Here is a 16,102-nt window from a genome sequence, read left to right as displayed (position 1 = left end):
TAGATTGCAATGAAATTCCAGGAGGTCTAGAATGAAACCAAAATCCATTGGCACATCTATTGTCTGCTCCAAATCCCACAGACCCGAAAAGTGTTCGATTATTCCAAAGTGGGTACCCATGGATGTTACCTGACTTTCAGAGGATCTACACAATTGCAACTCCATTTGTTTCAAAGATTAATTCTCTAGTTTTAATAAAGCTAGAGGGTCTTTATGCGCTGACCTGGACGTTAAGGATTGGTCTCAGTTTGGTGTCTTTTCATTGCTTTGAGGGAAAGTTCATAGCCAAGAAACATGGCTGAACTCATTGGGAATCCTCGCACTGCATTGACCGTGATGCCCCTAAAAAAGACCTGTTGGGGATGGAGAAAGGTTAGAGCATAGGAATATACTGGCTATTTGAAGAAGAAGAAGAAGAAGAAAGCATTGAATGAAGCCATGGTGGGATTCTAAAGAACCAGATCTTGGTTTTCTCAGGAGCTATAGTGTCACTGCTGGTCTTTGCTGAAGTCTGCGCTGGCAATCAGAAGGGCAATGGCAGGAGTTAGTGTTTTGGTGTCACTGTGCTTCATGCTCCCTATGGACCCCCATCTGTATCTGACAGCAAAAGCTAGAGAAGGCAGAAGGTAAAAACTGGCCTCATGCTACTGGTGTAGAACAGAAAGCAAGAAACTAAAACATCTTCGGTGTTGTCCTACCTAGCTGCAGTCCCCCCTTCCCTTTGCACACACAAGCACGTGGGGACAGTGCAAACCCCAGGGTACAACAAGAAGGCCGTTGCTTTCATGCTGCCAATGCTCTGACCTTTGGAGCTGTCTATGAGTGCAGAAGACACTTGGGAAGCAGAGAGGGAGCAGCGTGGCTGCAAGCCAGACCAGCCAACATGGGCACTGTGCCACACAGACTAATTTTCAGGTTTCACCTTTGAGCAGAGAAACTCTTTTTCAATCCACAACAAAAACTAGACTCACTCCCTGCCTTGCAGAGAACCAGCTCTCACCACCAGCTTTGGGAAAGGCACTCAGCAGAAGCTGATCTTTCCACGTGTGTGTTCCTAAGGTCAAGCCTTGGTGCCCACATGTCTCCCAGTATTTTTTTTATTTATTTTCATTAAAATAATAAACATTAATATATACAGCCAGATTGCTTTATTTTGGTCAATATATATATATTTTTAAAAGATGCTGGCACTTATGGGAGTTTTTCAGCCATAGAAACATAGACTCATAGAATGGTCTGGGTTGGAAGGGACCCCAAGGATCAGAGTTCCAACCCCCCTGCCACAGGCAGGGTCACCAACCTCCAGGCCTGGATCTTCACTACGTTGCCCAGGGCGTCATCCAACTTGGCCTTGAACACCTCCAGGGAAGGGACATCCACCACCTCTCTGTGCAGCCCGTTCCAGCCCCTCATCACTCTCTCTGTAAAGAACTTCCCCCTAATATCTAATCTAAACATTCCCTCCTTCAGCTTCAATCCATCCCCCTTGTCCATGAGCAGTAAGTGCTTTCTGGAAAGTGGAGAGGGGCCCTTGTCACTCCTCTCTCCTGGCATTCACTTGTCTTGCTCTGAAAATCCCCCTCTCTCCAAACGCTGCTGCCTGGTATGTGCAAGGGTGTGCTGTGGGGTGAGCCTGTTTATGGAATGATGATTGCAGGGAGTATCTCTGCTGGCCTGTTTCTCACAAAAGCACGTCGTTAACTACCCAGGCTAATCACTGGGGTCACTAATCTAAACACCAGAAGTTCAGAGTAGACATGAGAAGTAACATCAGCAAAACAAGGACCCTTCCAGGCTTTACAAAGGGCAAAGCTGCCACAGCTACTGTAAGAAAGCATGTAAGACTTTGGCTATAAGACCAGAATCCCATGGATTTAAGTCTCTAACCAGTATTTTCCCTGAAATACAAAACTAAACAAAACTGTGCCTTGTATCCAATAAATCCAGTGCATACTGACTTGTATGAGACAGAAAATCTTCCCAATGTTTAGGATGGAGGTTTCAGTGTGCAATTGCAATGTTGGGATATATGGGATATCACTTGATTTATTGGGATGTTTTATTTTGCTAGGGAAGACAAAGTTTTCTGGGAAGAAATTCCCATTTTTGTAGTATCCATTAAGTTACATGAGAGAGCCAAGTTAAATAATACAGAAGATTTATGAAGAAAAGAGATTTTTCTCATCAGAATGAACACACCAGACTATGGAGATAGCTGGCTTTACCCTTTACCAGTTCTGTGACTCCCAAGATACAAGATTTTCCTTACAAGAGAAGGATTTAGTTTTATCATCAACTATTACTTAATCTTGCTGCCAGCTTCAATAGCAGAAAAATTGCAAGCAGCTCAGCTGTTAATATTCAGGCAGGACAAGGAGAGTTGGGGGGTTGAGGATGAGGCTGGAGAGGGAAGGGAAAACACTTGGAAATTCCCTTTTCAGCCACCCTGTGTTTAACTGTGGAGCTGCAATGCCAAACTGAATGCACAGGGTGGCCAGGGCAGAGCCTGGGGGCACCCTGACCCACCTCTGACCACCTATGCATAGCCCTTGGCACCTCTGCAGGTCCCCACGCTTGGTATGACTGTGGCTTTCCAAAAACCAAACCAGACTGTGAGCTCCTGCCACAGCTGCCACAATACAGTGGCATGTTGGCAAATATTTAAATCACCCTGACTTGTGATTTTGCAGGTTGTTTTTCTCTTTTGTAACTTGTTACTTCTCCCTCAGAATGTGAAAATTAAAACTTTGGAGCTAAAAGCCCACACGGTGGGTTTGATGACAACTTAAATGCAGAATTATTTCAATATGAGAAAATGCTGCTTCTCATAGTGATGCAGCACAGTAAAGCTGCACAACCTGGTTCTCTGCCATTTGCATTTAACTGAGGTGAGGTCTGAAGCTGGGATAAACAGCTTTTATTGCACTAATAGAGAAAGTCAGGACAAGGAGATAAGGTATTTTTGGCAGGCAGCCCTTCACATTTGAAGCTGAAGCAGTTCTGATTTAAGAGCCTTTTCACTCAACTCTATCTCGGTGGAAAGTGAAGGTGAGGAGATCACCCACCACAGCATCAGCTCCACCAAAGTGTTGCCCAAGGTGACCAAACACACCTTGGGTGCCAGCACAGTCCCACTAGAATCCATTCCCATCGACTCCAGTGTTGATGGGAATCATTTGACCTCTGCATTTTGTAGGAGCAATCACAGAGGCAAGATTTTCTACTGTGATTTATGATAAGTTAAATCATGTCCACAATTAAATTCACTGATACAAAGTCTTATTTTAAGTTAATTACACCAGCAGACTGTCATTCATTTTTTCTTTGCTGTAAGGCATGTTATTACTCTATTATGATTTAGAAAGAATTCACACTATAATTACCTGCTGTCATTAGCATAATTTAGCAGCAACTGGCCTTAGCTGTCCCTCAACCCTGCAGACAGGTTTGCAACAGCCAGCGTATTTCCCAAGTGAAAATTAAATGCCTAATACCCAGATTTTACTTCAAATACCACTTACTTTTAAGCCCTCGTTCTGGTAGCTCTGCAAGATACAGTCAAGGGTCCCTTTGTATTTGTTTAAATAAACTCCATCTGCCTGAAGTCGACTTTTCACAACATCCATTGGAGTAGCAGTCCCCCAGGAAATAGCTCCTAGAAAAATGCAGAAGGATTTGAACAATTTCTTCTCTATGTTTCGCTGGCCACAGGTCAGTGAACTCAGAAATTCACCTCTCATCTACCACATCATATTCCCAGGGTTTTCATTTCAGGGCGTTCACCCTGCTCGGGCACAGGAACAGTACTTCTGGGAGCAAAGTTCCTTGTTTCTGGAAGAACCGTTGAGATTTTGGGTGTTACACTGACAATCAAACCCAGACAGCCTGGGATGTGCTCCCCCAGGTACAAATAAGTCATCTGCTGTGCTTCTGGTGGAGCATAGACGTGCCGTTGGAAGAGCCCAAGCTGCAGGGAGCTGCTGCTCTGGGCAGCTTCAGGAAGACTGGGGTCCTCAGATAATACTGTTGAAAAACAAATTTTGAGCTAAGAATGCAAATAATAGGCTGGTCCATCTCATGCAATCAGGATGAGGCTCAGTGCAGCTCAGATAAATCGTCACTCCTCTAAAGAAACCGCCTATTTACCTTGCTTAGCCTGCAGCCAGGTGGGTGTTTTGCCTCTCTGAAGAGGTCAGCTTGTAACCTAAATACATGGCCCAGTTGGACAGACAGAGCTTGGACCTACAGGAGTGCTGGGGTGTACTAGAGATGCTGCCTGGATAGGCCAGGGCTCTGGGTGTTTACAGAAAAAAACCAGAGAAGGTGTTTTGTAATCATTACCTGAGCTAAGGATCATAGAATCATAGAATGGCATGGGTTGGAAGGGACCCTAAGGACCACAGAGCTCCAACCCCCCTGCCACAGGCAGGGACACCAACCTCCAGGCCTGGAGCTACACAAGGTTGCCCAGGGCCCCATCCAACCTGGCCTTGGACACCTCCAGGGATGGGGTACCCACCACCTCTCTGTGCAGCCTGTTCCAGCCCCTCTCCACTCTCTCTGTAAAGAACTTCCCCCTAGTATCTAAACTAAAGGACTGATCTGCTCATAGGGGTCTGCAATGTAGAAATGGCCAAGAAATGGGGAGTGGGTGTAGGGGTGACTTTACCCATGTAAGCATGGGGCGGGGGGGAGGGGGGGGCACATGCCAGTTTTGCTGGCATTTTATGCAGGGAAAAAAGAAGATCAAAACCAGACAACTCTGCTTCTCCTCTGTGGTGCACACACCCCCCAATAGGAAGCCAGCAGGTTGAAGTCCTCTTCTGGAGGCATCTTGGCTGCTGTGTATCACTGGCAATGTGACACCCAGGCTGCCATGAGACACCCAGGGAGATGAAGGCACGACTTCAATAAAGTTTATCAAGTCATAAAGGGTAGCCATTGTGTCAGGGGACCTGGTCCTGGAGAAGACAGTCATTCATCCCTATGTCCTATCCTGGTGACCACAAGGATGCAGTGACCCCTACGACACCCCCATAATCTGCCCTGGGAACCTCCTTATCCTTGTTTTGTCTTGCTTACCTGCTATCCCCCCTGCCAGCCAGATGGTGGAGGGATTAGGGGAAATGCATCCATCAGGGGTAACCCAGCCACAGAAAAATGTGTAAGGGATGAAGTAGAGGCAGTACCCAGGAACATCCCTCAGAAGCATTGCTCCCACACCTCGGTATATTCCTGCTATCCCCTCTTTCTGTAGGACTGTCCTAAAGCAGTGAATTGGGCCTCGGTACACAGGAATTCCAGGAACTGTGGGCCTTAGTTTAATGTTTCCTGCAAAAAAAGAAGATACAATTGGTGTAACAACTATATTGGTACAGAACTCATCTCAAAAGTCCACAACCATTGAGCAGACTGAAATCACTGCCATCCATTTGCTTTTGCTGGGATTGATACACAGTATGGAAACCAAAGCTTTAAGAAAGAGGGCTTCAGGCCCATTTTTAAAAGATGTTTAGATACTTCAGGACAGATCTTTCTTAGATGCATCGCATGCCTCCCAAAATGTATGTGCCCAGTGAGATTTCCAAATGAGTTTAAGGCTGTGTGCCCAGTTTTCATGGATTTTAACCATGTCTGGTGCCAAGCTGGATCTCTGGAAGCGTTGACATCTGGCCCTTAGGATGCAGAGGACAGAGCTGCTTTTGGAAAGGGCATTAGTTTGCTAACCCTGCATGGAGGCTTTTAAAACCAGACATGGTTTACACGTAGGTAAGGCAGATCCCTTGGCTCCTGCCCCTGTCTTCATTATGAATCCCGATCAGCTGGAAGTGCCAGCGGAAATGTGATCAAAGTCATTGACAAAAACCCTCCTTTGAGCTGAGCAGGATGGGGTCCATCCTGAGGCAGAAGGAAGCTTCCTACCTTGTTTCCCACCATCGATGTACGGCTCTGTTTGCATCTGTAGCCTTATCTTTACCAGGTCCACAGGAGTGCCGATGCCCACAGAGATGAACCCTGACACCATGCTGGCCAGAGCCACATCGGTGAGTGATGGCGTGTGAGATGGGTCCCCATGGCGGAGCTGGCTGAGGAGCCTTTGTGTGTTGCTGAAGACGCCGAACACCACGGAGCTGTAGACAGCGATGCTGGCCAGAGGGAAGGACATACCTTTGAAGAAGCCAGCCACCTACCCAGGGAAGGGAGCAGGAGTTTAAGAGAGCAAATGGAACTGTGCAAAACCCCAACTTGTCTTGCAGGCCAGAAATGTAAATCCAAGTATCAGAGGTCTCCTGTAACCCACCGTTTGCATATGCTGAGCAAATAGGCATTCATTCATACTGCTAAAGACTTGTAAAGACTGTGCCAAATATGAGATATGCTGAAAGCACAGGAACCCATGTAAAAGTCCCCAGCTTCTCTCCTGGCATCACCAGTGTCAACCAAATACCTGCAGTAGAGCTTTTCCAGCAGGCAAAAGAGCCCCTGTGGATATAACACCCTGACCCGTGCAGAGACACGGGCAATGCCGCTTATCACTCAGTGTCAGGGATCTGTTTTTCCTACAGGAGTAACCAAAAATTACCTCAGAGTTGTTGCACTGACTTTATTGGCCTTCATATAACTGCTGGTGTCAACAGTGATTTGTGTAATTGCTCTATGTACTTATCTATTTATCTATTTGCATTTTCTACCGGCAGATTTTAAGCAAGTTAAAGTACTTACAGACTCGTTTCTGTACACGGTGAGAACACAGTTGAATGTGTTTCCATACCCTTGTCCAGCTTGCAAACGAGTCTGCAAAAGACATCCATAAAACGCACTTCAAATCCAGTGCTTCCAGCCCAGTGAAAGCTCGGGCTATGCAAACAACGTGCAGTTTGCTTTGAGAGTGAATCCTCAAAGTTGTAAAGACAACAAAGCAATAAAATAAGATCTATTTGCATCCACTCCCCCTTGAACTTTGCCAGAAGCAGAGCTAAATGGAACCTCAGAGGTCTGAAGCTTTCTGCAACATCTGGAATCCATGACTCAAATTGCTCTAAAGTCCAGCCCTGCTTCCCTGTCCCGGCACAACGCTCACAGCAGACTGCTAGTGTGCAGGGCTGTCATTGGCAAGGGCCTGATTTATGTGGAATTTGGAGAGAGATCTGGTCTCCCCTGTTTGGGGACTTTCAGTGGAGGTTGGGATGAAGAATGGAGAGGAGAGCTCCCTGTGAGGCTTCCAGGCCCCTTCTGATCTAAGATGGATTTCAAGAGGGAGAAATATTAAATGGAAACAAAATAACTCAGCTCCATCAATGAAATTCTCCATGCTTCACTCAAAAATATGTTTTTACATCATTTCCAGCAAAGACATTTTGTTTCTGGAAAGGAATGGTCATATGCCTTCCAAAAAATGCCTACAACAGATGTAAGAAATGGTGTGCAAGTCACAACAAAGCCCACGTGATTCAACATACTTTACCCCCGTCACATATTTATATATATATATATGCACAGATGTATTTAGAACAAATTTCATTTAAGCTGCTCACAAATTTGTGATAAAAAATCCTAATAAGTGATGGACTTTTTGGGCTTAGAGCTGTGTGGGGGAATGGAAACCCTGTTTGGTTTGCTGGGCCTGGGCCTTCAGCAATTAATCTTAGCTCAGGGCAGAGCTCGTGTTTTCTAGAAAGACAGTGACATCTGCTCTATTGGGAATGCTTTTAGGGAATGGGAACAGCATTTCTGGTCATACCCCTCAGCACTGCTGATAGCAGGAATGACAAAATGAAGCCTGGAGGGACAGTGCGGGATCCCCTCTGAGGGCTCAACCCTGAATTACACCAAGGTGAAGCAGGAGTTTTACTTAGGAATTTGAAGCCCAAAGAAATGAGTATCCTCCAGAATTTAGACCTGGGGAGAGCTTTTAGGCAGTAAAATGGCACCATTATTTAGCCTGGGACCATATAAGAGGCTGGGGCCTGCTGCTGAGGGACTTGTCCGGGAAGCAAGAAGGACCGAACCCTGGGCTCAGACCCGGGCTGCTCCATGCAGATGTCTGGCCCCACCAAGCACCGCTCTGTGCCTGGCCAGAGGCCACAGAGAAGGCAGCAGCAAAAGCAGGCTATTTACTGAGCCTTTATAAACAAGCTGGTACGTGAAGGTGCTGGGCGACAGCTCATTGTGCAACACAGGCAGGCCCAGGCCATGGGTACAGACCTATGTGCTATGACTCAGCCTGAGGCGATGGGGCTGGTGGGGAGGCCGTGGGACAGGCCGGCTGTGGGGCACAGCCCTGTGCTCCCTCCTGGCTTCATCTGCACGGCCCGGACATTTCCATTTTGCCTCCATGGGCTTGTTCATTGTTTTTTTTTCTTTTACAGGGTAACCAGGTATTTAGAGGCTCAAGTTAATATATTTTTTGAGTAACTGAGAGCAACCAAGTGTCCTCCCAGGCTGGTCCTCGCACAAACACCCCTTAGCTAAGCTGTTAATATCTGACATCAAAAATCTATTCGTCAGGAAACGTCTCCATTCTGTTACATTTTAATGAGTGTGATAGGGGTCCTGGGTGACACCCAGAAACTGAAGAAAGATCTGCTGAAAGGAATGTGGAGGATGAAAAGAGGGCGAATGTAAAACTATTTGGAGTTTTGCAAGGCCGTGGAAAACAGGCTGCTTGGGTTTAATGGAAGCTGCGCTGCTGAGGAGGGGCCAGCTGAAGGAGGAACCTGGTCTGGAACTGCTTGTGGGTTCTCTACAACCACGGTGCAGACTCTACGTACCCCACCCAACCCTTTGTTCAGTCCTGCCCCTTCCTTCCAGTGAGGAAGGAGCCCCGCATCCTCCGAAGGCTGAGGACACCACTGAGCTGCCCCATTCCTGGCTTAGTGCTGTGTAAAAACTCTCCTCTCCTCTTCCCCAAATTTGCAAAGATAATAAGTCTGCCTACTTGGTATTCCCAGGCAATGTCCAAAGCCAAGGGCAAGAGAGGGGTCAGCCTGACAGTCGTCTTTATAAGCACTGAAGGATGGGCTTGCTCTTTCTTGGCATCTAGAAACTCAGTGCTTCCCAGCAGGATCCTCTCAGTTGTTGCCAAACTCTTCCAAACCTGGCAGTGACACCCTGACAGCCAGCCCAAGATGCGGATTACCTTGGCAACCCTGGGCAGAGCTTGCCTGGGCTGCCCATCGCTGGGATGGTGCAGGCAGCTTTCCAGCTCCTCCTGTGTGGGGTCTGCACCCACAGTGATGGTCCCTTTAACAGCTCTAAAGGATAGGGCTGGCAGGCTATCTCCTGGTCCCAGGAGAGCCAGTTGTGTGCAAGGAGATGGCTGTGATGGCTGGGGGTGTGGTGTGGTCACACTGGACCCTGCCTCCTCCCCATCGCCCTCCAAGGTGCAAACAAGACCACAGGCTGTTGAGTTCGGCACACCTGAGAGAGAGCCCAGCAACAAAGCCTGAACCAGAACAGAGCAATGGGCAGGGCAGATGAAGCACTGCAAGCTGGCCAGAGATGCCAATCACACTGTACAAAGGGAGAAAGGAAAAAGAACAGGATATTCCTGTGTATCTTTGCGTCAGTAGGGATGATCAGCTTAGATGGGTCAGGCTGTATTGCTGTGTTCAGGACATTGTCTGCATCGTGCTAGCAAATATCTCCTTCCATCTCTAAATACTTCCCTCTGAGGAATAACTGTCTTGCAGGAATAGTAAATATTGCAACTCATAGCCCTGAGGTAAAAATATTTCAGCATTCTGCTCTTCCAGCCTTGCCAACACCAGGAAAACACGTAAAAATGTGCCTGCAGCAAAACAAATATCATTCCCTTTGCCCTTTGAATACCTGTCTGTGGCAAAGTTCAATGAAACACTGTCAGAACTGTTCAGTAAAGTACATATTAAATAAGGCCGGGTTTAATTTTCAGCACCAATCCTCATTGGAGGAATTCAGAGGTATCAGCCTGTTATCGTAGTTTCTCTTTCCAGATGAGCTTTGGAGAGGGAGAAAGGCTAAAGTCTACAGAAACGTTACTACCCAGGCTAAATACCCCCTGGGGTGGTGGGGGAAGTAAAGGTCTTTTTGAAGCATCATCTAGAGAGGGGACACCTTCCCATCCATGGGGTTTTGGGTGGTGACATGAGGGTACAGATCAAAGTGGATTACCTTGATTGTGTCCAGGGGATGGCCCACAACCACGCTGGCAGCTCCTGGGTACAAAAGCAAATTATTACACAAAACATCAAAGAAGTTTTTGTGATGGGAGAGGAAGTGATGTGTTTATAGGGAAGGAGGAGAGATTCCCTTAGGAACCAGGCCAGAGCAATGTCTAGCACAGTGCCCTGACAACAGGGGGAAAGCTGGGCAGAAACACTTGGACATCTTCCCCTGAAAACAGGCCTGGACTCCATCGACTTCACATCTCAACGGCATCGAGAGGCGGAGGTGTTTTACTTGTATTAGCTGTCTGTGAATGACCCCCCCAACACACTTCTAAGCTCACGGAAGTATTTAGGCTTGAAGTGGTGAGTTTTGGGTTATACATGAGGAAATGCTTCCTCCTGGCTCAGATAGTGATGCACTGGAGCAAACTGCTGATGGGGACTGTGAACCCCCATCCTTCGCTGTTTTAAGAACTGTTTATAGAGATACCTGTCAGGGATGATTCAGATAAAGAGGATCCCACTCCCTATCAGTCTTTGCAGTCCCATCCAGCCTCATCCTCACCATGGTTCTCTGGGAGAAACAGGCCCATTCCCCCACACACTCTCCTGCCCACCTCCCCATGCCCTTCACTGCTGAGAGCCACAGTGGTGGGTCAGAGGACAGCTTGGTTCCCCACTTCTCCAGGGGGACAGAGCAGCCTGTGGCCAAGGTATGTTTCTGTGTGCTTATAGCAAGCAACACCCTGCAAACCAGTGTTTGCCAGTAAAAACTACATGATTTTTTTCACTTCTAGTGGATTAGGACTGGAAAGAGCATCCTGTCCTTGGTCAACACATTATATGACTTCACTCAAAAATGTATCCCAAAATGTCTCATCTCCTCCTGGACCTTAAGCTGAGACCTGCTGTGGTCCAGCGCTGTGCACCAGCTGCTGGCATTGAGCACTGGTGGCTGCCCACCCCTTGGACATCATGTCCCATTCTGAGGGGGGGAGGTGTTCACAGCAATAGCACATGGTCAGCGGGGCAGAGGGAGTGACTGCGCAGCCTCCACAGCCTGCAGAGATCCAAAAATCAGGGGCTTGAGTAAACTTTTGGCAGGGGTTCTGAGTTTTTTGAGAGTCCACTAACCTATTAACCTCCTGTGGCCAGTCAGGATCCGTGAGCCATCTTACACCCCCTTCCCGAGCCTGGCGTGAGCAGCAGCGGGGGCAGAGCTCCTTGCTGTCCCCCTGCTCCTGGCTGCACCCCGTCCCGGGAGCGGGCCAGCTTTGCCATGCACCTCAGCGGCTGTTAAACCCGGCGCTGAGCTCTGTAAGACCCCCCGCGGTACCGGTGCCTCCGCAAACCTTCGCCTTGCCTTTCCTTGCTGGTCTCTCTTTACTGGCTGTTCCCAATCAGTATTTTCAACAGACCGAATCAATACACCCCCCCGTCCCGTCCCCCCAGCCACCCCGCCAGCACCGCCGCCCGGCCATCGGCCTGTTTGTCCTGCCAGGATCGCAGGGTCAGAGCCAGGCTGTGGCTCTCCAGGGGAAAGGCGGGGTGTTGGGGGGTGTGTGCGGCCGGGGGACCCCTGGTTGGCTGCTGCGAACCCCGGCAACTCCCGTCCGATCCCTGCGGTGCTCCCCCCAAGGAAGGGAGAGCCGGGGGCGAGCGGGGTGGTTCTAGCAGCCGCCCCCCGCCTTCCCCGGGCGCACAGCAGCATCCCGAGTACTGACATTTAAAATTTAAGTATCCCGCCTGTGGAAAGTGGATTAAACTTCACTTCCGAGCCCAAGCAGAGCAACCCGCGCACCGCGGGTACCAGCTCGCCGGTCGAGGTGACACGGAGGGGGTTATTCCCCGCGCTCTCCTGTCGTGTGTATGTGTGTCCGTCCCCCTCCTGCCTTTCCCCCCTTCCCCGAGCCCACGGCACCACTTACCGCCCACCCAGCCCGCCGCGAAGTCCTGCAGCTGGAGGCTGCCCATGCTGTGCCGCCGAGCCCGTCCCGCCGGCGGGGCAGGGGTCCCGCCGGGTCACGGTACCCCCGGGCAGGGAGTCCTGCCGGGCAGCGGGTCGCTCCGGGCTGGGGTACCCCCGGGCAGGGGATCCCCTCCGGGCAGAGGATCCCCTCCGGGTAGGGGTCCTCGCCGAGCAAGGGTCCCAAGGGGGCGGGGGGTCCCCACCGGGCAGGGGTTCCCCACCGGGCAGGGAGTCCCGCCGAGCAAGGGTCCCCACCGGGCAGGGGTTCCCCACTGCGCACCCCGCGGCAGCCCCGCCGCCCGCCGCACGGTGTCTCCCAGCCGAAGTGACATCACGTACCGGGGCTTAAAGGCGCCGTACAGGGGCCGGCGGCGGGGAGAGACCCGCCCGGGAGGGTGGGAAGGGTCTCGGTCGGGCGTGGGGGGTGATGGAGTGGGCAGCGCCGCTGCTGCTCCGGGGCATGACGGTGCCGGCTGTCAGCTAACCGGGGTCAGAGCTGGCTCCGCTGGGGGCTGGTCACCCCTAGGCGGTGAAGCAGCATCGCCCCTTCTCCGGCCGGGAAACGGGATTATTGGGGAGTATGCTGTAAATTCAAGATGTAAATCCGGAGATAAAGAGTGTCTCTCACACAGCTTCACTGCACTGAAAATCTCCATGAGTTCCAGTGAAATCACACTCCCTGTCTTTTCAGGAGATGCTCCCCACTTCTGTGTTATCTTTTCAATACCTCCAATTTCTGTGTTATGGCAAGGAATGAACAATTGCTCCCATTCCCTTCTCCTTCACTTTCACAGTTTCCTTATACTTCTATTACCTGCTTCTCCCTCAGTCCTGCCTTTCCAGAGCCAAGACCCCAGCTCTGTTCAGTTCCCCTCCATGCAAGAGGTTCCTCTTTACACTCCTCAGTCATTTATTTTTTAAAGTCTTTCAACTGGACAGCCAGAACCACGAGCAATAGGAACAAACCAGGCACTCAGCAGCATAAAGATATTTTCTCTTTTGATCTCACACCATTTTCTGGCAATTCCTAACATGCCTTTCTGATCACTGGTGAAGACTGGGCTTGCTTTCCCAAACGGTAATTATCTGATTCCACAGCCAGCCTGGCTGTTGTACCTCCTGTGCAGTGCTTTCAATTAGTAAATCTAATGTCTTACACTGAATAAATCTAATGTCTTACACTGGGTAGCACCCAGGCACTCAATAGCATGGCTCCTTCTGGTCCTTAATCAGATCACTGATATATCCTTCTGCTCACCAACTCCATCAGAAAACTCTTGGACTTCAGAGGCACAGCTTTGCTCTGCAAAAGATGTGTTGGCCCTTCACATACATCTGTCTCATCTGGCTGTGGTTTTGCTACAGCCCAAAGTGAATTTTGCTCTACAGAGGTCAGATTTCAGCAGATAGCAGTTCCTTGGATCAGTTTTGGAGGCTTTATAAAAACACTGGCATCGGGTTTGCTATCCTGGCTTCCTGGAATACCAGATTGGCTTCTTGTTGACATACATTTTGTCTACATAGTCTGGAAACTACAGAAAATGTCAGTAGATAATAAACAAGAAATCCTCAACACCAAAGTACTGGCTGGAAATTTTTATTTTTATTTCCTTAAATAATTAGTATTTTAATTTCCATTGATTAATGAATATTTTCCACAAAAGAAGACATAATTATTCAAGCTGACCTTAAAACAACGTCCCCTTTATGTGCGTGCATATACACACCAGAAACCTTATCACCACATTGGCTGAAGGGGGCTTTTTGTCTAGAAATTGCTTATAGAAATTTGATAGTAGGTGCATAGTTATCAGCTCAGATAATCTACACCTGAAACTTTAGATTTTTCAATGCACATTCTCCATGAGGTGGTTTTTCCTCAAGCACTGGGTCTCTAACAGCGCAGCGCAGGTTTTCGGGGGGCTGGGTAAATGTTGGAGGCAGTGAACATGCACCAACTCTCTGGAAATGTGTCACTTATTTGTTTTCCAAAATAACTACAGAATTTTTTTAGAAGAAATATGGTTCCATGCATAGAGTAACACAGAAAGAGGATATCATCCTCATTTTTCATGCATATTTTCTTGCTGAGCCAGGAGAAAAGCTGGCTGAATGAGGTAATTATGCAGATAGCATTAATCATTAATCATGTGAATTCTTTTTAACTGTAACACATTTCCATGCCAAATCCAGAACATCTGCTAACTTAGGGACAACACTGGAAACGGTCTTTACGTGATGTTGGAGCAAGAGTTGAAACCAAATGTTATGGAGACTTGATTGTAAACAAGAAGAAGAGGTGGAGGTGCCAAAATGAATGGATGCAGAAGGTGAACTGAGGTGCTCTTGCAGCTGTACCTCTGGGTACACTCAGTCTGCAGGGGTGCAGGACACTTGCAAGTCTTGCCCTCGGCTGCTGTTAGCAATACCCACAGACCTGGAAGTGTTCCCTAGAGTGGGCAGAGACCTGTGTGCAAGCTCATGGTGCTGTTCCTTTGCTCCTCTGTGGTTTGCCAGGGTGTCTTTGCCCATAAAGTGAAGTAGCTGCAAATCAAAGGGAGCTTATCATAACTCAGCTATGGGCTGTGAGCAGATGAGCTGTTTCCATGCAGACTGCAGCACCTCTCCCTGGCTATGCACAAGTCATCCCATGCCAGTGCTGGTCCATCTGCAAGCGTTTTGCCAAGCTGGTGTCACACTGGAGTGAACTGGGACCAGTTATAGCACAGCAGGACTCCCCTGCTCTGGGCAGTGGCACTTGCAGGGGCATCTTTGTGCTCAAAAATACTTTCCAGCATGTTTCCAAGTCCTGATGCTCTTATGGCTCATAGCCCCTTATCTTCAGCTGACAGTGGGAGATACACTGCTGGAGATACAGCTAACCTGTATTGATAGTAATACTAAATATTAATACCAAAATGTACTTTCTGAATAATGAGTATGCTAATTAGGAGACCTCCTCAAATGTTTGAGGTAAGTACAATGCATGTGGACAGTGAGTGTTACTGTAAAGAAGGGATCCTTACTGCACCCATGTGCTGGCTGGTGTTAGATGCTCAGCACCCCACTCTGCCAACTGAAAATAAAACTAATATCATAACAGGATAGCTTAAGCTGCACAAGTAAAGCAACACTGAATGTTGCTGCTCTGTGCAGGTGGTGGTAAGAGGACAACTTTGGGGGTTGCAGGAACCAGGCAGATCCAGGCAGCAGGAAGACATGTCAGGAGCCATGTAGCAGAAATAGCTGCACCCTCCAGGAGCTACCAAACGGGCTCATTTCTGTGGGTGGTGAGACAAGAGTGCTTTCCCTGCAGGAATGTGCATGGAAGATGGATTAGGGGCAAGAAGAACACCAGGAACAGGCACGGAGGGCCCCACTGTGAGCAGCTGCAAAGCTCTACTCTGTCCTTCCTTGCCCAGGACCTGGGTAGGTTTTCCTGGAGTAATTGTATCCCAGGAAGATTTAGGCAGTGAGGGGAATCCTCCAGTCTTTTCATCACCCGTTTGCTCCTGCTTTCATACAGGGAACAGCTCTGACAACTGGCTGATGACCACGTATGTCCTCAGACCCACAGGCAAGATTCAACTGCTGCAATTCCATAATACTGGGACAGGCTCCCCTCATCCTTAAGTTACCAGGAGGTTTCCCAGTTACATCCAATGTATTCCCCCAGATCACAGCCTGAGCAACAGCCAGCAGTCAGGGCAGGTGTCCCACCAGCAGCCCCATCGCACCATCCAACCACTTCACTTGAGGGCCATGAACAGTCCCCTCCAGCACACCAAGGTCTTTTTCTGCCACAGTTGCTGGAGAGCAGGAGAAGCAGCAGCAGCATCTGGAGCCTGGCACGCTGCAGCAGCACTCCTGCCCAGGCAAGGCTGACTCTCCCACAAGATGAGGAGGTTTTGGCTCAGATGAATCACTTCAGTAGGGACATGCTTGAAACTGAGAGTGGAGCAGTGTGCAACAGGCAGTTACGGTA

At 48.9% G+C, this 16,102-nt stretch overlaps 1 protein-coding gene across 1 annotated transcript; it reads right to left on the bottom strand.

Moving 5' to 3' along the window:
• Positions 1 to 230: 230 nt before the first annotated feature.
• SLC25A48 (solute carrier family 25 member 48) lies at positions 231 to 12,122 on the bottom strand (the record flags this gene model as incomplete). Its single annotated transcript, XM_084268437.1, has 7 exons — positions 231 to 353; positions 3,522 to 3,655; positions 5,083 to 5,331; positions 5,935 to 6,187; positions 6,724 to 6,795; positions 10,153 to 10,196; positions 12,077 to 12,122. The coding sequence occupies 7 exons, from the start codon at positions 12,120 to 12,122 to the stop codon at positions 231 to 233; spliced, it is 921 nt and encodes a 306-aa protein (XP_084124563.1).
• Positions 12,123 to 16,102: the final 3,980 nt, after the last annotated feature.

The sequence above is a fragment of the Gallinula chloropus genome (assembly GCF_964237585.1).
Source record: "Gallinula chloropus genome assembly, chromosome: 10".
Lineage (NCBI taxonomy): Eukaryota > Metazoa > Chordata > Aves > Gruiformes > Rallidae > Gallinula > Gallinula chloropus.
The sequence above is the reverse complement of the archived record's forward strand: the minus strand, read 5'-3'. Positions and strand labels throughout refer to the sequence as shown.